Raw genomic sequence first — 25,324 nt, 5'->3', positions numbered from 1 at the left:
TTCACACTTCATAACAAATGTATATATTTTTTAAAACCTAATTCACATAAAACAAAATTTGTTGAGTATGTACAGATATATATATAATTATTAGAACAGGGAAGAAATATTCAAATCATTTTAAAAAGCATAAGCTCAGCTAAAGAAAAAATATTAATAATAATAAAAACTGTCAATTATAAATCTGATTTGCATGCAAAAAAAATTACAAAACATTTTTTTTATATTTTAGATTCTATACAATGATAAATGTTTAATAAAAAATAACCAATAAGAAACAATATCATTCATCAACAACATTAATTCTGCACTTAAATAATTTTTATTATATTTTTCTATATAATTTATAATCACATTTCTCCCTGTTCAATATCATTATTCTACTTATTTATAATATTTCAAACAATAAAAGCACAGTTAATAGTTTTATAATAATACATACAAATAACAGATCAGAAAAAGCATATCACATCTATACATACATATATATATATATATATATATATATAAAAAACACGCTGAATTCATCATACAAATTTTTAGCAACAGAAGAAAAAAAGTAAGAATGATTATATACATCAATGAAACAAGCAAGTTAATATTACACCTTCTTAGATAATTCAGATTCATTCAAAAGACATCAAATGCTCTCAGTTACTACTATATGATTATGCGCAGTCAATATTTTTAAATCTGTTTCAGAATGAAGGAAGGAGGAAGTAATCTACTGAAAAATGAAAGATCAAGAAAGATATTAAAAAGTTCTAAAATAACAAAAGGAAAAAAAACCCAATTCCCATCATTTATGAAGATTTAGATTTGCAAGAATTGCCATTTCAGAACACACCTTGAAAACAATATCTTATAGTAAGATTTTTTTTAAAAAATCTGTAATATATATATTTACATGCACTATGTTGTTTTACTTTCATAACAAAAAAAAAAAAAAAAAAAAAAAAAAAAAAAAGATACAACAATAAAATGTTAAAATATACATATGATATATTGATTTAAAATCTAATTAAAATAACATTGACATGCTATTACATGCATTCAAAACTGATAAAAGTAATTTTTTTTAAAAAATTTAAGAGCAAGAATAATTATGATAATTTATAATGAAATAAAACAATACTTAAAAAAGCAATTAAATAAATTACAAAAGCTGTATTTATATACATTTTCATATATATGTTACAGTACCAATTTCCAAAGAAATGCATTTATCAAGCAGAATCTAGTAATATTAAAACTACTTTAAGAACTAAACTTTATCAATCAGAAATATTTAAATGCCACAAAAAACAATTAAGAAATGAATTGATGCACATTTTTTGCAAATTAAATATACATTCTATTTTAAATTTAATCTGTTATAGCTAAATTATTTTATATTTTCCTGGAAATAGAAATATTTCCCAACAATTGTGTGTAAGATTAAAAAAAAAATGTATTCAATATAAGCAAATATAATATTAACAAAATATCAAGCCTTTCTTAGAATTAAAGAAGGCGATATTCAGTTAATAAAAATAGCTTTTCGTTTTTCAAAGAGTAAGTCAACAGTCTGACAATATCAAGAGAATTTTTTAATGTTGCATGTTTTGAAATTTTTTTAAAAAAAAGACAGGTTTTACTTTGATATGATAAAAGTTACATTCCTTTTAAGTAATTTTTATGCACTACAGGAATCCCTTGATAAAATGCTCAAAAGTCTTTCAAACTTAAAATTTTAGTTATAAAAATAATTGCTTTATTTTATGAAAAAAAAGTCTCCAAATATTATATAAATTAAAATGCAAATATTCTCTTCCTTGAAGAATATTTCTTAAAAAATTAAGTTTGAACTGATTTATCTGCTCCAAACTATCTACAAGGTTTTAATTTTTAAGCAGTTAATTATGAGAGATTGAATAAGTTATTACTAAAAAGTTTCAATTTAAAATTGCATTTTTTTTTTTTTTTCATACAACCATAAACTGGCATTTTAAATAAACCTGACCATTAATGCTTACAAACAGTAAATTTCCTAACTTTATAATGTTACTCAAGAAATAAAATCAAAAACATCTCCTAATTAGATGATAAAACCTGCCAACATTTTCACTTAATTTAATTAGCATTCATATTTTATAAATATTATTGCCAACTGTTGCTTTCTAGAATAAGGCAATTATAATTCTTGATCTAGTCTGGCTTGAACAGAAGATGTTTTTCATTTCAACAATGAGATGTCACATTCAGTTACTCAATATAACAAAAACTAAAGTGTTCCATTCTAGTTTTCAACATTTTATTTGCATGATTAAAAACAATAGAAAATTATTCTATATTTAAAATCATACCACTGATGAATCAAAAGCAATTATGGATAGTATAAATTATTTGAATGCTTTGAATATTTTTGCAAGATACAATTTTTTCAGCAGAAATAATCTTAATTATTCAAAAGTTGGTGTTTTAAACTGTAGATATTAATTTCTAAATATAATGTGCTATTTCAAGATTTTTAAGTATTAATTTGGAAATCCATGCACAAGGAATTTAAACAATTTTGAAAAATAAAATTACATTTTCAAGTAATGAAATAGATATAGATATATACAAAAAATGCTTAATTAGCATACAGTGTTTTACTCTACAATTCATAATTGAGACAGATGTATCATTATACTTCATACAATTAATCCTGCTCACTTCTTAGCATTAGTTTTTATAAAATAAATACAAACATGCAAACAGTACATTCAAGATATGTCAATAAAAGAAATATTTCACATTAAGAAATACATTTCTCTATTACTAGACATGACAGAAATTCTATCAAAAAATTCTCCAGCAGGCCAAATACAAAAATATATCCACTCACTATCAATCATTAAATGAAACCAGTATACAATAAAGAATGAAATGCTTGTTCTAAGTAGTAACTAAATGCATAAGAAAAATTATTACATTCAATCATAACAGAAACTGAAGATTTATAAAATCACTTGTAATCAAAGTTACTCACATATTGTAATTGAAAACTTGAAAGTTAAATATGTCACTATTCAAACACTTACACTTCACATTTTCAAGCAGTAGTCATTTTATTCATATGCCTAAATGATGAAGTATAGACACATGATTTTACTATCTATTTGACAAACTGTCAATGTGTTGTTGTAAAACGAAAGAAAAAGATTTTTTATTTACAGTCATACGGATGGCACTAATAGATTGGAAAAGTTTTTCAGCATCTATGTCTTCAGGAAGCTTCGTAAGAAACTGTGCAAGGTGAATAAAATCCATTTCTAATAATATGTCTTCATACATTTTCAGGATACCTAATATAGAAAAAATAAATTAAGTTACAATGAAGTAATATTATTTAAGCTTGTAAAATTTTTTATTACAATATTAATTGTACACAAAAGAAGTGCAATTATTCTGAAATTATGAAGTAAAATACAATTGATTTAGTGTAATAATATTTTGATTTAATGCAAAGATCACAAACTAAAATTGCTGAGATTGCATTTTTTTAAAAAATCAAGGGAATTATGAATGAAAATAAGAATATGAAAGTAAGAAAAATATTCCAGTCTCTCCTCTTTCTTAAAGGAATGACAGATAAAATAAAGTCTCATTCTTAAGCTTATTTCATTTATTTAAGTATTCATTCAAATATTTACATTAGAAAATTTCATTTAATAAAATATGATAAAATGACACTATTGATACAATTTGTTCATATCTACTAACTTTTATAGCTGGCATAACATTTACCTATAATTCATTTAATTCTTTGGATGTTTACTGTATTTTTTCTACATACAATTTGTGTGATACAAGAATAGTATTCTGTATTACTTATATGATTCTTAAAAGTCAATTCCTGCTTAGGCTTATTATCTTTATGAGCATTAGTATTTTAAAATATGTATTCAATTTGTTATTTTAAGTAAGAAATTAGAGATCAAAACATCAACAAAAAATTTCAAATATTCCGTGATAATATATATATATGGTGATTTACTTCAGGATTTTTTTATGGAATTTTAAACTTTTATATTGAATTATTTAGCTTTTTTGCTCATGGGAATTACAGCTCTTTGTAGTTCAAATTCAATTTAATTTTAATTATATGATTTGTATTTAGATTAAAAGTAAACTATTTCTAATTAAAGCTTGCAAAATATTGAATGACTACAATATGACAAATTTAGACAAACATTAAAAATAAAATTTGAAAAACCAAGACACATATGAGTGGAAATTGTTTATAAGCTACATGACTGAATAATCCAAAAACTCTTCTTGTTTTACAAATTTGCCATTTTATTTTTTAATACCCAGTTCTCAGAAACCCTAATCTATTAACTGAGGAAACAATTACAATCAAATACTAATGAGTTGAATCAATAAAAGAGTAATCAATCACAAGTAACTTATTTACTACTATCAGAGTTCATAATTTTTATTTTATTTATTTGCAAAAAAGCTGAATTAAGATATTTAAATGTGTATACTTCTACATAATTATGTTACAAATCCACATCATGTGCTAAGTTACAAGATATTAAATTAAGCACAGTTAAATTCTTTTTTTATTAGTTCTAAACAAATACAATTGCAGTAAAGCAATTTTACCTAATGCTGTCTTAACCAAAAATTCTTCACCATCCCTGAGATAAACATCCCACACTCTGCAAGCAACATCTAATGGCAACGATTTACTGTACAATGTATATAGCCTAAAAATATATAAAAAAATCAAGAGATGTTTATATTTCTATCATACATAAATTAGCAATGATGACCAGATAATAAATTGATCATTAAGTTTAAGTGATTAATACAAGCTTATACCACATATACATTAACTAATAATGAATTAAATATAAATATTTTAATTTTTAAAACACTTGACAACTCATTGATATTTTTTTTCACAAATAGAATGAAAATGAATCATTTACTGATAGTAAAGAATGGAAACTAGTCATATTTCTACACAAGTGCCAGGAGACATTTAAATTTTTGAGGGACTAAAATCCTAATCATGTAGCATCATTCAATGCTGTATTTATGAAGATCATTAATTCTGAAGAACAAATTCTTATTCCTAGCTTATCTATTCTATTTCTAATTGTACTAGCTGTTCAGTAACAATTAATCATTTCAGTAATTTGCTATGATTTTATATCCCATATATGTTTACTTAAAAAATTTTGCTCTTTTAACTGTTCTCTTACATTAATCATAGTGTTGTAATGATGATCTGATGGCACTGTAATTCGGTAAACCATAAGTTTAAAACGAGCCACAATTGAGGCTAAGTTTGATATTGGACAAAACCATTTTAATGCAGTAAAGTTGGTTAAATTAACATTTGAAACTATGTTTGAAAAAGAAGTTTAAAAACAAAATCTAATTTCATGCATATAAATCTTTATCTTTACTTATAATAAAGATGAACGAGTGTTAGTGTGTGAAGGGTTGGTGCTCTAGAGCCCAACTGTTTTGACCTAGAACTGCGAAACTTGATTATATACATATTTTAAAGGAGAAAATGTGCATTTCAGAGTGATTTTTTTTTGAAATTTTAATTAGAAGTTTAATTAAAAATTAAACAAAATTATGGCATTTTTCCATGTTCACATTCAAGAATACACAGCCCAACAATGACCTTTACATCACCTTAAAATTTAAAAATAATTATCTTTTCAATGGTAAATATATTTTAACATATAAATCAGATTTCTATACTTAATCAAATATTTTAAAAATATTTTCCAACAATTTATTTGAAGCAAGTTGAAATAAAATTTAAACTGCAGAAGCCCATTACATGGGGGAAAATTAGGTTTTATCAACGTGTTATGATCATATTGACAAAGGCTTAAATTAAAAGCTTAATTAACTCTTACTGCAAATTAATCTAGACAAGTAATTTCCAGCACATATCAGCAGGAAATGAAAAACAAGAAATATATTTTCTAGAAAGTGTAAGATCTTTGCAAACTTTTAAAATATCTTAATTTTTAATTTAATAATTCAGCAGTAATTAAGGTAAACATGATTTATATTAAACATTTATACACACATTCACATGCATATCTACATAGAAGTTGTCCACTCTAATCAGATCCCAATACCTTATTTTAATCAGTTACTATTAGGCATATACATCTAATAGGAAAAAGTGATCTAAATGAAGTAAATAATGCTATTCTATACAATTTGAGCCAATAAATGTTATATCATCTAATGAATAACAAATTTTGAAATTTTATGCAGACCCTTAATTCTTTGAGTTACATTTCATGAAATTTTCTCCAGACACCATTTTAAATATTAAAAAGAAATTCCTTCTTTTGTGATTCAAATGAGCAAGTTGTGAAAATTTGAATATCTTATGAAAATGTGCAATTTAGATCACTTCATTGACTTTCTCAAACAAAATATTTCAATCGGTACCAGGAGTTTCCCCAAGGCAGATTAGTCTAAAATTATGAAATTGCTGATTGTTTTAAAACAGTAACAGAGTTTAAAACACGGTATCTATAATATTTCATTGAATATAATTCTTTAGGATTAAAAAAACTGTATAAAATTAGACTTCATAATTTCTTCAAAGTAAATTTAATGACTTAAACAAAATAAGATACTTATGTCATTTAAATCCTTTTAAAATTAAAGCTAAAAACTGAATTTTATGATGAATCAGAAATTTCTATTAAGTAATGCTTTGAAATATGAAATAAACTATAAAAAATATTCTATTGTGGACATAAAACATCAATACTAAAAGATACTCTTTTCCCTATTAATATTTTTTTTAAAAATAAAGTTTGTTTCTAAATGACAATCACTTCCCTTCAAATCAAAGTTCAAATTTTGCAAGAGTTGACAAAAAAATGGAGAGAAAAAAAGAACCAAATAGCATAAGGCTTCTATAATAGTACGATTTATATGATTATCAACAATTAAAGTTTAGAAGTATTTTGCTGAAGTAGGCTTAATCCTGGAAAACCAACTGATCACCAATGGCAACTAATAGAAATACAATATTTTGTCCAGATAGAAACAAATCATTTCCTTCTTAAGCACTCTGTCAACCAATGTGCATGTGTCTTGTAGCATATTTTTCGAGAGTAAATCTGACGTAATTCTGGGATTCGACTGGTTGACTAAAAGTGAATATAGATACGAATGCATCTTCTAATGTTGGTTAATATATTTGCAAAAAATATGGGAAATGATTAAATAAGTAAAGCTTCTTTGAAATTTAAGAAAAGACAAATGTTTACTTGTTTTGTGGAGCATTGAATTTTATTTTACACTGATTTTAGCCAAAACAGTAGAACAATTTTTCTAATATAATTACAAGCAAATTGTGCAATAAATAAAGGAAAGAAAGCAACATAATTCTGAAGATACTAGATGCATTTAAAAAAAGTCAGGGAATTTAGGAAAATCAAGGAAAAGTCAAACAGCAGGAACGATGGTTATCCTTATTATTCACTACTCAGCCAAAAAAAGTTCAGCAAACAATATCAAATATAAAATATCAGTATTACATTTCAATATTACAGTACTGATAAAAAAGCAGAACAAATATTAAATGTAATTTTTCAATAACAGGTAACTACAAATTCCTATTCCAGCATTTAACAAAATCTTACTAATAAAGAATATGCTAGATTATTTCTTTTAATAATAAATTTGAAATATAATTCTAACAATAATCAAATACTATATTATGTTAAATATATTTTACAAAATTCTCTGTTACTAATATTATCAAAAGTAGTAAACAGATATAATTAAAAAATGCACCAAGGAATCAAGGTGCAAGGGGAAAAAAAATAATAATTGCCATGAAGTGAAACTTCCAATACACAATTTTTCATATATTTAAAAACATATCAAACATACACACCATTTTAAATTTTTTCTTTTGTTATTTCTAAACAACAAGTAATGCAAACTATAATACTTACCAATCAACTAAATAAAGATCTGGACTCAGATTTTGCTTTGCAAAAACATTGAAAAGTTTCGGTAGGTTCTCTTTGAAATATTCCTCATACACAGAGTAATACACTGTCATCTAAAATAAATAAAATTTCATTGAATAAAATAGATTCTTAAACAATGAATAAAAGTTATTTTGTTTAAATACATTTTTTGAACATCATAATTCCAATTAGTAATAATAATTCCTTTTAAATCTGTAAATTAGTTTTTAGTCAGAAAAATAATTAAATGACAGATTAAGAAGTTTGGTGTTTATTTTCAAAAATCCATCAGCTATTTAATTTCTTTTTTTAATTGTGAACATGGTGCTACCAAATCAATCATCTAATGGGGGAAGTCAGTGAAAAAAAATGAAATGAAATGTTGCAAGCTGTATTCTCAGACAGTCTTCTTAACTAACATTATTCAAAAATTTATTGAATGCAAGATTGCTGCAGTTTATTTAAGAGATTTTCCACCATGAAAAATGAACATTAGTCAATCTTAGTCTAGAAAGTTCATGAACATAGCTACCCTCAATATAAAGTCAGGTTTTACCTTAAATGATATCTAAGCACTCAAACACTGCTTATATCAATAAAAGTTATCGTATTCTTGCCTTTATATTATACCCTATAACTCGCAGATGTAGCTAGTCAATCTGTGCCAAATTCAATTAGTCATAACAAACATGTTGTTAGCAATTTTTAACATGTATTAGCTTAAAAAATTTAGATTAAAAATTAAAGAAAACTGTTTAATAGCAGCAGAATATTTACACAGACTGTGAAATAAAAATTATGAAATAACACTGAGAAGCTGTATTTAGAGATGAATATATTTAAAACACAAACAAAAGAGATTTTAAATTTGTTATTAAAAAAGGATAATGAAAAATAATGTAGAATAAATAAGCCAAAAGAATACAGTTAATTGATTAAAGAATTCATCAGTAAATATAATTATTATATAAATATATATTGCTATAAGAAATTTATTCATGCTCATTCAGAATGGGAAAATTAAGACATTGCTTGGTTAAGAGGTATTATCTGATCTAAATTAAAATTACCTCCTATCTATTTTTATGTGCTTTCATACCTAAATAAAAGGTAAATGAGAATTTAAAGGAAAACTTATGTCAAAACAAACAACTGCAAGCTAAAAACTAGCAAATTAAGTTATATAATCTAATATACTAATAAATCACTCATTATATAATGAGATAACATTGCATTAAGAGAAACGTTGTCAGCTATTGGCTTTGCCGCTCCCCCCCCATCCAGAGCAGTAAAGTCCATCAGGATTAATAACCGAGTTATCTCAGAGAAACAAACTGGTTTTTTTCCTTCATTCCTTCGTTCAATATTTTTAATAAACTGTAGAGAAAAGTCCATATCAGGTATATTCTATGTAGACCAATTTCAGTACTCACACGTTTGTCATCAAACCTAAAGCATAGAATTTAGGAAAAACCTACCAGTAATAAAGTACTCAACTATTTTACACGTTATTGCATTTCCTCCAAGCTTAGTGTTACTATGTATATTTGCTACACTTTTCCTAATTTTGCCAAATGTATGCATGTTTAATAAAGCAAAAACAAAAAACATTTAAGAGTAATTTATGTAAAACACTGGTTGTAGAGATTGGATTTTGAAGCGTTAGGAAATAAATGTTCATAGATGGCGCTGGACAACTAGTGCGAGTGTAATTAAAAGAGTGATGTCATTCGAGTGTTTGCTCTTGGAGGAGAAGGAGTTACTGAGAAGAGTAACTCGAACAAATCTGAAATAAATTTGTTAAGTTTTCTATTTGCATATTTATTCAAAGCATTCACGAACCAGCCACAACACTGGTGACTAAAATACTGAACTGGTACATAAAATAGTAAGGGGAGAGAATCCTTTTCTGAGGTTTTTCCTTATGGTTCAAGAAACTATCTAAACTATTTCTATTATCTTGAAGTACCCATCCACTTAATATTATTGCTTGAAAAAAATCACACTGGTTAAAAAAAATAATTACTTTTTAAATGAATGAAAATGAATTTAAATAAATTTTTAATTACTTTTTGATGAAAAATAAAACTTTAGACTTGCAATAATAAGGGTACTCACCTCTTTCCTGCCCACTTCCCAATTATTATAACATTATAACTTACAATAATGGTATACTTCATTCATGTGCTTAAGATCAACAACAATAAAAAAAATCATGAATGTCAAAGTTACACTATTTTTTAGACACTTATTCGGCTGAACTTCCTACTAGGATGAAACAGTACCTGGAATGGTGGCATAAAACAAAAGGCCCTATTGGCCTAAATTTACTATATCTTCCTCAAACTATCTTCTCTGATTGCAATGTATTTCTGACAATACATTTCCCCAACCACCTCCCAAACATTAAAACATCCTTAGTCTTTTAATGAAACTAATTCAGTGTTCATAACAATATTTCTTCTATTGAGTGTATTCAAAATAGAGCATATTCCTTCTTAGCTCACAAAAAGGCAATTAACCAAGGAAATGAGAAAAATTTCAAGTGTCATTCAGATGAATATGAAGTTTATGGAGTCATATTTGTTGAATGTTTGATTAAAAACCCAGAAATAATATCACCATGAAAGACACATCATGGTACAAAACCCATGCATTTTCTTGACTTAAAACCATTTTTGATAACTTGTTTCATGCAAATGGTACAATAATTTATAATGTACAGAATACCAGAAAAATCAAGAAAACAGTCAACAGTACTTTGATTTTTTTAATGATTTTGATGATATTTGATTTTGATTCAGCTTTCAACTTGCTGCATTTCAGCTTTTAAGATTAATTTGATTACTGAGCTGCTTCTATATCAAAAGCATTTATCTAAGTTTTTTTACTGGTAATAATACATTTTTAGAAAGGAATCACATTTAGTAAGCATCTATCAGACTCTGAGTGCAGTGCTGTTTATAGAAACAAATTCAAATTTTTGTTTCAAATAACTTGAAAATAGACACCTCACAACACTAAATGAAATCTTATTGTCAAACATTAATCATTAAAAACAATTCTCTGGTCTTATCAATATTCTTCATCTGTAACTAGAGTCCATGGTCTACCAGATTGCAGATAATTTATGACACATTCTCTACCATCTTTTATTACTAAATACCATTGGGGTTTTTTATAACAGTCATCTTTAAAAGCTTTTTGAACATTTCAATTGTTTTTATAGAAGTAGGGATTGCAATACCGGGATACCGAATACCGGTATTTTGAGCCATTTGTACAATTTTGTAATACCGGTATTCACAAGTTTAAATACCGGTTTTTCGGTATTTACTAGAAATTTTTTAAATTGTCTCCACTATATGTTCAGGGATCGCGAACATAGCAAAATAGTATACGTTTTGGTTTTTATGTCTTCCTAACGGGCGAAATTAATTAGCAAATGAATGGCTTAATTAATTGCTTAAATCTAAATGAGCGATCCATGGTTTATCCCTGAAAGAAAATATTGTATCCATAACGACTAATAAAGCAACAATTATGAAAAAGTTGGAAAGTTGATGGGTGCAAATCAGCAGTTGTGCTATGCACATGGAATTCAATTAGGAGTAATAGATGTATTATACCAAAAATATTAAGAACAGAAGAATCCAAATACTCTGGATATAGAAACTTCGGATTCCAACTTTGAAAACAGTAAGAGTGAGAGTGATATTGACAATGAAGATAATGACAACGTAATTGTTGAAGAAGATATTGCTAATGAGGATGAAATAGTAACATATCAAGAATTGCTTCCTATAATTTATAAAGTTCGAAAAATTGTTAAGATATTTAAACGTTCCCCTATAAAAGATATATTACTAAAATATGTACTAACTGAAAATAAAACAGGATATATGTTAATATTAGATTCTAAAACACGTTGTAACAGGTTACTCCTAATGATGGAACGATTTTTGAAACTGAGAAATCCAATCCAAAAAGCAATCACCGACTTAAACCTGTAAATTAATTTTTCAGATAGTGAATTCGACTTAATATCCAGAACTATAACATCTCTACTTCCAATAAAACTGACTATGGAGGCATTATGTCGGAGAGATTCTAATTTATTAACAGCTAATGCAACAATAAATTTCATGTTGTAGTCACTGAAAGAACAGCACACATTACTATCTGAAGAATTATATATTACATTGAACAATCGCACAGAAGAAAGGCATACCGAAATAGAAAATGTCTTATGGTATTTACATAATTCTTATGATTTTAAAAATGAAAAAGAAGAAAATAAAATAACTAATTCAAATCTGATTAAGTTTAGACTAAATTTTCTTAAAATTTTTTAGCCACAAACCTATCCACATTCAGAATTCGATTCAATTATCGAAGATTATGATGTCACTACTGTCGATAGTGAAAAGGAATTGTCCCTTGAACAAAAATTAGAATTAGCGATAAATAAAAAAAAAAAAAAAAAATTTCAACGAACCAAAATACAATACAGAAATCAGCTATATCCAAAACCATCCGACGAGAAATCGATTTATTTGAAGATGAGGGATTTAGAGGTAAATACTTGGAAGAAGTATATCGCGCATTGCTAACAGTACTTTTCAGGCTTAATGACAGTACAATGGATGCATTATGTTTTTTTAGATCACATTTCAAAAATTTGTAATAGTACCACAAACTGAATAGTGATATTTACACTTTTTTTGTGGTTTAAATAAATAAGATGTTTCTTTACTTTTTTGTGATTATATACTGTTATAATTTATAAGTTACAAATTATTTTTTGTGATATTTACACTCTTTAACAAAACTGGCAAATAAAAAAAAAGAAACACCTGTGTTTTCTTTCTTTTTCCAAAATTTCTAGTACCGGTATTAAAACCGGTATCCCGGTATTAAGATTTAAAAAATACTGAATACCGGTATTGAAATTTTGGTCCGGTATTGCAATCCCTATATAGAAGTAATAGAATTGCAAAAACAGAATTCAATGAATATTCTTTGCTCATTAACATTTAACCATAACCACCAGTAACATTCATCAATATTAAAAACATTTATTTTGAGTTGATAACATAAAATGAATTCCTAAAGATTGCCTGAAATTAACAGAAATCATAAAAATGCTTGATGACAGTTTTCAAACAATACCTATGATAAATATATCATTAAATGAAGCATACTTAACTTTTAATCACAATGGTATGCTAGAATTTTAAAGATTCATCAACTAAAATTTCAATTTAACAGAACTTTTATAATCATAAGAAATTTAATGAAAAAAGCAAATTTACTATTAGAATAATATGAAACCAGCAAATTGCTAATATTACATACATTTGTAGATAGTATATTGATATTGGATTTAATTGTGAGAAAATAATCTCAAATGTCTTTAAATCAGCAAAATTTTCATGGAAAAACAAATTATAACATTTTTGTTCATGAAATCAGAAGCCTTAAAGAAATATAAAATATTAAATCACTAAAAAGTACAATCATCCGAAACAAATCATGCAATATATTAATCCATATTATATATATTTATTATTATTCAGAAAAAAAAATGAATGATCAGAAAGTTATAAGATTTAGTTTTGTTTAATAGATGAAAAAAAAAAAAAAAAACTCTATAAATATCAAACACAAAATTACCATTTTCTGTTCAATCCTAAAAAAGGCAAGCTGGCATTGTCGATTAAGCAAGTTACAAAAGCAAATGAAGGAATCAACAGCATCCAAATTCAGAAGTAACATGGCAGCTAAAAAGGACATTCCCTGTACCTATAAAAAAATATACCAGAAAAATCATTATGAAGTAACTGGTTAAAATACACTTTAAAAAAAAAAAATTAAATATTTCTATTATTTTACATAGTGAAAACACCAATAAATATAATCATTATAATTTAATACTAAGAAGGAGACAGTAGAAAGTAAGTTGGTAGCAAAACAATTTTCCTTTATTAAGATTTAAGCAAGCAAAGTGTGGTTATAACCAGACTGCTTAAAAAAAAAAAAAAAAGGTGAAAGACTTTTACGAATGGAAGGGGGTGGGAAACTATTATTTATGCTAAGTGAGGATTTCACAATAGAACCATTTTATGTCATATTCAACGAAAAGTTGCATAATGGTTGAAAATAATTTTAATAATTTCTATACCATATCTAGCACAATAATAATTTTTAATTATTAAAAAGACAATCACTATTTTTTTAAAAATGGCCATGGTCTCTTTAATTAGGTGATATTTTATTTTTAAAGATATTTTCAATCATTAATCAAACTATAAACTGCTTGCTCATTAAAAAACAGATATGTACAATTAAGTCCAATATTTTTTCTATATTGTAATGAAAATTATATTTCAAAAGTTTTACTTAATGCTCCCCCACACTTAAATAATTTCTTGCAGGATAAATTTTAAAAAGCAGTTTGTCCTTATTTACTTCAAAATTTATGTATATTTACTGAAGAAAATATAAACAGTGAAAATCAAAATTTATCCTTTATCATTCCAAAAGTTAATGATGTCATAAATATGTGAGCGTAAGGATTTTCAGAAATAATTATAGGTTTCTTATAATTCCTACAAATTAATATGAAAGATTTTTATATTTTATAATATAAAAATTTTTGATGCATCCAACAAGAATGTGAAACAATGCATCATGTGAAGTAGTAGTGAAGACTAGACACAGAAATGACAAGGGTTAAAAGTATTTTTCAAATGTCAGTACTTTTTGCATTTCAAATAATAATGTTTATTAAAATAAAATTAAAAAAAATTAACAAAATAAATTATTAGGATTGGTTAATTAATAGAAATTTCACCAAGCAATTTGTTTCACATTACAACTGATGAAACAATATTCATTTATTAATATACACAATTTACCATTATTATTCTCTTTAGTCGTTTGAAATATAAATACAAAGAATGATAATTAAGACATTTCAGCAATACTTACATATCCAATATCTGGTCTATAAATCACATATGCACCTAAAATGCCTTCCAGAGTATTGTGATATGGCCCACCCTACAAAAATATATGCTAAATTTTATAATATTTTTATAATTTGTGAAATAGAAAATGTCTCATAAAATAAATGGAAAGGCAGAAATTTTTTCTTCTTACCTCTTGAAATATTCCAAGCTGAGGGAATGTTCTAGAAACATCTAACTTAATGAAATCAGCAGCATTTTCATTTGGTTCATCCGTATCTATATAAATATATAATTAATTCATAATTTAAATTGACTGAATTAAATAGATTTCACCTAAAAAAGATCAATTAAAAAAAACATTCCAATGCAAAGAAAGTCCTTTTCTTACAAAAATTAGCTCATATCACCTTAAAAAATATGGAATGTTCACCTAAATCAATACATTTGATGTAAATAATAATTGTTATGTATTTCAAATATAAAAAGTTGAATAAAGTTAAAAAAAATAATGAATACCAATAGAGAATATGTTAACAAATATATTAAATTAATTAATTTTAATGAAGTCTGATTTAACCTAAAAACATCACAGATCTTAAGACATACAAAATTGAAAGAGTAACAATTTTATCATGAAAAATTTAAAAACTATTTTGTTTGTCAACTCAACAACAAAGAAAATTAATTTATTTTTAATAACAGTTTTACAAAATACATGTGAAAATAATATATAGATTTAAGCCAATGAAAGGTGAACATCATCATTCAAATTGCAATTAAATACAAAAATTTTATTTAAAACTAAATTTTAACTAAAATTAATTTTTTTTAATGCAAACTATCAGAAAAAGTCTAAAAAATCCAAGAAAACATTAAAATATGTTTTGTTTCAAAAATCCTTGCTACTGAAGAAATAGTGCGATTGCAAATAATTATTATTTACCTTCACTGCTTTCACATGATTTCACATCTGTTGAAACCCATATTTTCTCTTTTGATCTAGCTGTACAAATATCAAATAATTCTTGAGTTATATTTAAATCATTGCCAATAGCTAATTTCCAAACACGACCTCGTATGCTTGGAGGTAGTCCCTTCCACCATAAATCTCTTGTTTTTCTATTTTCTTTCCTGAAAATTAATACAAAGCACATATAATAGGAACAGCAAATAAACAAACAAAATGGTATATAATGGTTTTCAATCAAATATTTTATTTATATACACAAATATTCAGACAATGGAGGAATAATCTGAAATTTTTATATACAATTTCTATTAATAATAATAGGTGTGTGTGTATGTGTAACACTTGGGCATGTAAAGTCCTAGCACAACTTAACTATTGACATTTATACTTTGGAGGGTAAGAATACACGCTTCACTATGCTTTCTTAGAAAATTCAATTAAAAATTAAACAAAATGTTGAAGTTGTTCGATGATAATTCTTGAAAATATTGCAGCGTAAAAATCACCTCAAAGTTTTAAAAAAAATTATCTTTTCAATGATACCGTAATTCTGTTACATTATTTTTTCTATTTTTTATCAATTTTTTAAAAGATTAAAACACATTTTACAATATCTATTTAAGTGAAATTTAAAATAGTTTTCAATGCTGTTACTAATATTTTATCCTGGTCCTCTTCCTTATTTTACCCTGATCCTATTGTTGATAATGAAATTATGGTGTTAAGACTTATTTCTTTCCCACAATGAACAGCATTGAAAACTATTTAAAGTATTCTTTTACTATTCTTTTTGAAAATTGTTGTTCTTACAATTAAGGTCTAACTTCATAAATAAATAATGATGTAATGTTTTAAAGTATATCCATATATAAACACAACTACTCTTTAATGTAATATAATTTAACATATAAAAATCCTTCTTATCACTTAAAAATTGCTTTATTTTCTTGCTTTTTTTCCAATATTAATGTTGATTCAGAAAAATGTTTATAGAATAATCTTGGATTATTACACAATGAAAAACAATTTGCATTATACATTAAATTCCAATGTTGAATGAGTCTACAGTCTTTAATGTTTATTTTTTAAAATACAATTAATTTCAACAAAAAAAAGTTTGTTTAAACATTTTCAAATAAAATTTCATATTTTAGAAGAAATGACAAAATTAGAGATATATAGTGCACAGTGAATGTAAATTAAAAGACTTATAAAATAGTATGTTTTACATGTCTATGTAATTTTAAGTTTCAAAATACTTTACTGATGAAGTAATCAAGAACAAGCTACATAAAATGTTTAATTGAAAATTTTAACAACTATTAATCCTAGTGAAACAATTCATCATCATAAGTGGCTAGTATGAAGTATAAAATTTTAATATCAATATATGAAATATTTACTTAAGAGTTTATAATCAAATGAAAAAAATTTATAATAAAAGAACATAAGAAACTAGGTACTAATAATATTGAAGATTTAAATGAGTAAATCAATAATAAAGTTGAAATCTTCCATGGCATAATCCTTATCCACTTAAAAACAATGCTAGCTTATGCCATCACACTAAAAACAGTGACTTACATACCTATTAAAGATTACTACTAAGGGAAATAAAAGGTTTTAAAAAATAAAAGAATATTTTTTAATAAATGAATTTTATAGGTTTAAAGTTAGACACTGCATTTATTAGATCATATATAAATAAAAAAAATTAAAAGAATGTAATCAAAATTCAAACATGGAGATATATTAAAAGAATTTGCAGCTAATACTTTCATACTTAGATTAATCATTATAAAATGATTAATGGTTAAAAAATTATTTAAGAATAGTTTCTTGCAATGTTATGAAGATATGAAAATTCAAATTAAGAAAAAATAAAATTTTTCAAACCAGACTTCTCAGAGATGGATGCTTTATCTTAAATATTATTCACTGACCAATGATGCAATTAAATTTTGAGTTTATAAACTATTTCCCCCCCCCCCATCAATAACGGAATACATTAAATATTAAATATAGAGAAAAAATAAATAACATCATTGAATTACTAAGGACATTTATATTACTCAAAAACATGTCACCAAATATAAACATTGTAAAATTTAGTCACTAATATTTCAGGACAAATATCCCATTAAATTTTAACAAAATTTAGCTTATATTAATATACGAATGAGAAAACAGAATCCATACAATGTTAAAATAGAAATGAATACTGTAACTGCAAAATTGAGATTACTAAAAATATAAATATGTCAAAAATAAAAATATTTTTACATATCAGAATAAATCAAATATTAGTAAAATAATTACACAGAATTCCAACTAGGCAAAATTTCTTCATTCCATGTCTTAGTAGCATTAATTAGTTGTTCTTCAAGTTTTTGTTGATGATAGGCTTGCTTTTTTCTAAATTTTGCATCTTGCAATTCTGAAACACAGGTAAAAAAAATTAAGTATTAACTATTATACATACAAACATATATAAATGTTTGCATTTACAAAAATCTATCGCATATTATACCTTTTTTCCGAGCTCCACGAATCATTTCTTCATACTGTTGTTTATGCTTGGCTTCTTCCTCAAAAGATTTTGCAGGCAGATTCCTTTTGTGAAAAATGTCTTACAGTTAATTTATAAAACAAAACATTAACATACAAATAAATCATTAAAGAACATGTAGGCAACAGCAAATTAATGAACATTTCTTAGCCTTAATGAAATATTTGAATATAATAACAAACAGATAAAGGAAAGATAAATAAAATTACTTATAATCTGACATTTCAAATTCCAATACTCAGGTTCAATAAATTACTTTAAAAATTGATAATTGGTTAACATTTCTAAAACTGTTTTAATAATATCAAACTATCTGAAGAAGTTTTCATACATGGCCAAAAACAATTAAAATGGAACAATTTGAGGCGAATTTTGGACAAAACATATGAACGCCCTTATGTAATCGACTGAAGCTAGGCAATCCAAACAGGTAAACGGCACAATGCGAAGTTTCACTCCTACATTACTTATCTAATCTAAAAAGTTCTTATCAAAACACCGAATGACTTTCTGGTCACAAATAATATTAGTAGAATAAAACAAAACAAAATTTACAGAATATACCAATTAATTTTTATCATTATTACAATAAAAACCTAAAATTAATTCCATTTTCAAGTCAATAACAAGCTTGAAAAACTTAATAAAAATACATTCTTATTTGATATTTACAAATTATTTTGCATACATAATCCATACATACATACATACATAATCCATATAAAAAGTTTAAAATAAAAATTGACAAATTTTATGTAATTTTTAGCAAGATGTAAGATTTTTAAATATTTTTCATTTATTAAACACTTTGGAATAACTTCTTATTACTTTTTGGAATTAACCTCTTATTACATAAAATAAATTACCTTTGAATTCAGAACATGATATTATAACACAGTTAAAAATGAATACATGAATTCATGCATTTATGAATACTTTTTTAAAAAAAAAAATCAGAAAGCAATGTAATGAGATAGTTGTCAATTATTTTTAGTTCAATTTTTGCTTGTTTTTTGTAAATAAAAAGAATAAACTAAACAATTATAAACATACAAATCTTATATATTTTTATTTTTTTTGAAAAGTTATACAATGAAATATGTCTTGATTATTGCATCTTTTTATTTCCTAAAATGGACTAAGTCAGGCTAGCATACAAATCACACTTTCTAAGCTCTATATCAGATTTATCTTCATTAATACCCAAAATAAGTATTTATGCCTATATAACAGTACATTTATTTACATTGATACAAGAAATGAAATTTGCCAAAAATCAATATATTAACAGAACTATACAAGAATTTATTTAATAATAGAACTTACGGTGGCCGATTTTCTAAAATGAGAGCTGTTGTAGAAGTTGCAATGCATTCATCACTTCTACGACTACTAGAAGAGCAAGCAGATGGACAACGCTGAGTTTGATCTTGTTCTTCTTCATCTTCTATGGGTGATTTTGATTTCCATGGCAACCTAGTAAAATAAGAGTTTACAATTAATAATAAAAAAAAAACATTTTTAAATATATCAATTAAAATTCGACTATTTTTTTTTCTTCCTTTTTTTAAAAAAAATCAGCAATACTATACATTTTAAAACTCAGTAAGACAAAAAGTTTTCTTACCAGTCAGATTAAAGTCTAAATCAATATTTTATTAATTTAATTAAAAGATTTAACTATGCACTTATACAATATATTTAAATTGAAGCGATCAGTTATCCAAATTTATAATCTGTATATAAGGCTCACTTTTCCCATTCATTCATCCTTTATATAAAATGAAGTATATAATTTATTCATAATAATATAAATACAAAATAAATACTACAAAAAAAATTTAAGGAATAAAACTTCCTTATTAATTTATACTATTATAACCATCTTCTGAAATATCTTTATAATATTGAAAAACATCCAAAACATCCCAAGGAGTATTTTTTTTTGTTGTTGTTGTTTTTTAAATCTAGAGAAAATACTTTCAAGTATATAGATTCAACCTCTTTTTTAAGTAAATTTGTACTTAAGGTTTTCATTTGATACATCCTTCAAAGATATATTTTACTCAAATTCTCACTTTTCAAAACAATTAAATTTATAATTTTGGCCTTAACTTGGAAGTAATATTTACAATAAATAAACATAAAACAAATGAAGTAAATTTTTGAAGAAAAAAATTGACTATTAGGCAGATTAAAAAAAAAAAATAAATAAAAAAAATCAAAAGTAGTATTTTTTTTTTTTTTTAAGTATTATGTTTAAAGTCTTATAACTGAGAAATGAAATTTTAGATAAAATTTAACATTTCTAATAAAATTTCATTTTTGTAATCACCCAATAAGTACAAATAGTTAAACTGCAACTATTACAGATAAAACAATTTGAAAATGAAGGCTGATTATTTGCATCCAATTTTTAAGGATCTTTAAGGAATATATAATTAGCAGCAAACCAATGCAACAAACGAGATATTTACTTATACAATGGTTAGGGAAACAAAACAGTTTTTACATTCAAATCTAAGATAATAACTGCTTTAAAACCCAAGAAAATTCTGTTTTTGCTAATTTCTTGCACTGTAAAGGAATAACATAAAAAAATATTGTTTTAAATTTTTAAAAAACATCAGATTTATACTTTAATTGTATTTCACCATCATTATCTGTTTAGCTTTTTACAAACAAATATTTATAAAAGAAAAAAGAAGAAAAAAAAAAAAAGGAAAACAAATAAACAAAATTTTGGTGAAAGTAATCCAAACTCATGACAAGATAAAATTAAATCAATTTTTTTAACCAGTCTCATTACCCAGAATCGGAACTTTATGGAATTTAATGAGATTTCTGCAAGTAAATAAACAAACCATATGCTCCAATTCAACATGTTGCAATTTCAATATTAAAAATGCATTTCAATCATACTTTCTAAAATATGCTCATTCACTAATAGTTCAATACTATATCCAAGTCATAAAATATATATACATAAAAAAAAAAAAGAAGAAAGTGTAAATATTTTATTGAACTTACTATATCCAAGTCATAAAATATATATACATAAAAAAAAATGTAAACATTTTATTGAACTTCAATTTTCATAAAAAAACTGAAACCCTAATAAACATCCGAGAAAACAAAAATTATATATAAATATCTTAAGTAACAGTAAATAAGTTTATTTAATAGATTAATAATAAATAATCAAAATATTTTATTTTGCATTTATATTACATAAAATCAAAGAATTAACTAGGTGAATATAATTTTCTTATCATTAATTCATAATCTGTTAATGCTCATTTAACTTCCAACAGTAAAAGCACAATCCCTATTTAGATAATTTTGAAAGTTTGGGATGAAATTTAGATAATAGAATTTTGATAAAACATTGTCAACTGTAATGGCAACCAAAAAGTGGCAAGAAAAATTTTTGCCAATTTCGCAATTTTATTCATCAAACTATATAGAACGCGAGTATATTTTTATAATTTGGAGACATTTTTTTCTTGCCAATTTTTGGTCACCATTAAAATGAATTTGTACCAATATTTTAACAAAAATATCAATTATTAGATTGATGCATAAATATAATAAGTAAGCTTCTCTTACTTCAGAAATAAATTTGAAAGACCCCATTTCTTTGGTTTAGCTCCTTTGTGCAAATCATCTGGCAAACTTTGTAAATTATCACAGGAATAACAAAGAGAAGGATTCGACTTAGTTTTCAAATCCCCAATACCAAAAGAATGTTCTGTACCAACGGAGGACATACTTGTAAACGATGAAGTGTCTGTGTGCTGCAAAGATGTTGCGGTGGGTGAGTGTGGAACATTATTTTCCACAGATGCAGCACATGCATCATCACCGCTACCATTCATCACGTCGGCTTTTTCCGTTTCTTCCATTTCCCTACCCATCGTTTCAGTCTTTTCTCGGTGAGAAAACTTGGTTTTACATCGGTTTTCAGATGTGTCCTCGTTAAAGGGTCTGTCTGCTTTGCAGCGGTCCCTCTGTACAAGGGAGCCATCACGATCCATTGGAAAACAGGTTCCATTTCCGATTCTAGAGGGAAAACACTTTGTGTTTTTTATTAGAGTATCTGAACGAGATTCAAGTTCAAGTTGCTTCGTAAAAGGATTATAAACTAATGGAATGCTCCCTAAAACTTCATCTAATGTAGGCTTATCTTTTTTACCAACACTGTAAATGGGTGATCCTTTTCTGTTGATCAAAGGACGCTCATATGGCAACTTCACATCTACTTCACTCCTTTCATTTCCTGCGGTATTTATAAGCCTGCATTTTAAATGTAGTAAATCATCAAAATCTTCTTTATTTTCAATTTCAAGATCTGGTTTTGAAAGTGATTTTACTGGTAAAGTCAAATGCTTCTTTGTCCACACCTCATTGATGGAATGAACTTCAGTTCCAGAAGAAGGCATCTACCATTACGAGTAATAACAAAGGTGAGACTAAAATTTAAAAAAATAATAATTTTAGAAGGCAATGTAATTTTTTTTCACAATGAATAATTATGATAAAATCAGCTTTGAGTAAAAAGCACTCATTTTTCAAATTATTGAAATAAATATTAATACTGCCATTAAATTAAAATCCCAACAAACATTTGCTTAAAAATAATTTGGAATTAATTTTGAATACATAAATAAAAGTTCAAATGAATGAAGAATATATTCTATTGAAGCTGTTCAGTTGAGAACTAATAAACTTAACATAAAATTGATATAAAAATCTATAATAATAGAAAAAGTTTTTTCAATAAGCAGTTGATCAAACTATTAGCATAAAAAGGTTGCCTGCAATACATATACTATAGATGAATAAAGATGTTTCCAAATATTATGAAATAAAGTATTATAAAAAGCTTTCATACTTGATATTTTTTTGAAAGCAACTTTAAACATTATTTAAAATGAAAAAATTCCTTTTTTAAACATAATACTTTCTTTGCATAATAGTAATACAGACGTTTAAAAAAAGCAATGATATTTGAATAGGTAAAAAAAAAAGAATCAAAAAAAGTTTTATGCATTGTAATTCGTTATTCTTTTAAAGTAAATATTCAAAAAAATTATTAAAATCATATATAGCCGATGCAAATAATTTTCATAACTGCATAATAATTTTTCAATATTTGCTTAATTTATGAAGTAGCCTTGTTGGGAGTTTTAAATATCAGGACAAATGACTTTCATAAAAATAAAAAAAACATGCAAAATAATTTTTTTTTTAATTCATGTAATGTATGGTGATCCATAACATCAAGCAAGACAAGTACCATTATAAACGACAAAGTACTTAAATAAAAATTAAAGATAACATTTTATAAAATGATTTAAATATTAAGTAAATAATTTAAGGATTGTTTATTTTTAACTATTACATAATGATGTAGTCAATAAGTTAATTAAGAATGAAATTTAGTCCATGAAAATTCATTAGACCACATTGATATTAATTATCATTTCATGTTACTATAGATTTAAATTAATTTTCGATAGGATCTAGCAAACTTACTCATAAGAAAAAAAAGAGAGAGAGTAATCCTAAAACTAGGCACTGATGCTTATTTTACATATACAAGTTATAAAGCAGTGTTTATATATTTTATCACATCAGCTAAAAGGGAAAAAAAAATGTGAATAGAGATGGAAAACTATAGTAATCATACACGATTACAAAACAAATTAATCTCTCATATAAATCTAAAAGTTTTACAAGTAATACTGCGATTTTTATAAATCATTCATCCAAAATACCTTGCCCCCCCCCTCTAAAATCGAGAATGGATCATTATGGAATTTTTCAAATAACGAGAATCAGTAATAGAGGTCATGAAAAACACCACATAACAAAATACAAAATTAAAGAAGTATTTTGAGGTCAATGGCAAAAATGGGCACAATTATACATCAGATAATTCCTGCACACCACATTTTTCAGTCTAAGAATTTAGAAATTAATTCGAAAGAAAAGAATACAAAATTAAAGCATACCGTCTCGTTGCATATTATTATAAGTAGTGTTTTGATAAATCAGCTGTCATAGAGATGACGCATATAAAGGTAATAAATATACTTATCAAATAAATTTACGAAAGACAAAAAAAAAAAATCGTATACATATATATTTTCTAATTTTTCAGGGTAATAATTTATTTCATGTCATTTTTATCGTTAAAAACAACCAGATGGATTTTAGAATACTATAAACAAACATAAAAGGGTTACTTACCCCAAGAAGTATATCCGTACACATATATGTATAAAAAACAAAATGCTACAATTTCCGATAATAGCGATGAAATAAACAGGAAAAACTATTTCTATCTACTCTACTCTACTGATTTTTAACAGTGTATATTGAACACTAATATTCCATTTTCCAACCTACTAAATCCTCACGTATTCAATCAGGAAACACCCATACGATAACAATTGCTCACACAGCGACGCTGAAAGCCAATCTATTTATTAATCTCAACTCGGTCCTCTGATCGACTGCAAGCTGTTTCCCGTGGTGAATACAGAGACTCAAGTAGGTTTAATGATTCAAAAGTAGAGGAACAACTTCACGTTCTAAATGACGTCATTTTGTTATCTGAGGGGGAAAGATATATTTATTTATACATTTATTTAGTTTTCCAAGCATTTATTATTTCTGTTATTCAACTTTTATAAATAAATATTAAGCTAAATTTAACTTGTTATTTCAAATTTAGTTTTTAAATAAATTTTCAAGCGTCTCTGTTTTATAGATGGCGCAAGAAGATAATTAAATG

At 25.3% G+C, this 25,324-nt stretch overlaps 1 protein-coding gene across 1 annotated transcript; it reads right to left on the bottom strand.

The window, feature by feature from the left end:
- Nucleotides 1-1,296: 1,296 nt before the first annotated feature.
- On the bottom strand, nt 1,297-25,062 carry LOC129972853 (TBC1 domain family member 14-like). The gene is made up of 12 exons (XM_056087153.1): nt 24,778-25,062; nt 22,132-22,994; nt 19,849-19,998; nt 18,484-18,566; nt 18,273-18,390; nt 15,927-16,114; nt 15,174-15,259; nt 15,003-15,074; nt 13,686-13,814; nt 7,992-8,101; nt 4,636-4,739; nt 1,297-3,329 (listed from the first exon to the last, which is right to left on the bottom strand). Exons 2-12 carry the CDS (start codon nt 22,962-22,964, stop codon nt 3,136-3,138), a joined length of 2,067 nt encoding a protein of 688 aa, XP_055943128.1. The 5' UTR covers nt 22,965-22,994; nt 24,778-25,062; the 3' UTR covers nt 1,297-3,135.
- Between the last annotated feature and the right edge of the window lie 262 nt (nt 25,063-25,324).

The sequence above is a fragment of the Argiope bruennichi genome, chromosome 1 (assembly GCF_947563725.1).
Source record: "Argiope bruennichi chromosome 1, qqArgBrue1.1, whole genome shotgun sequence".
Lineage (NCBI taxonomy): Eukaryota > Metazoa > Arthropoda > Arachnida > Araneae > Araneidae > Argiope > Argiope bruennichi.
The sequence above is the reverse complement of the archived record's forward strand: the minus strand, read 5'-3'. Positions and strand labels throughout refer to the sequence as shown.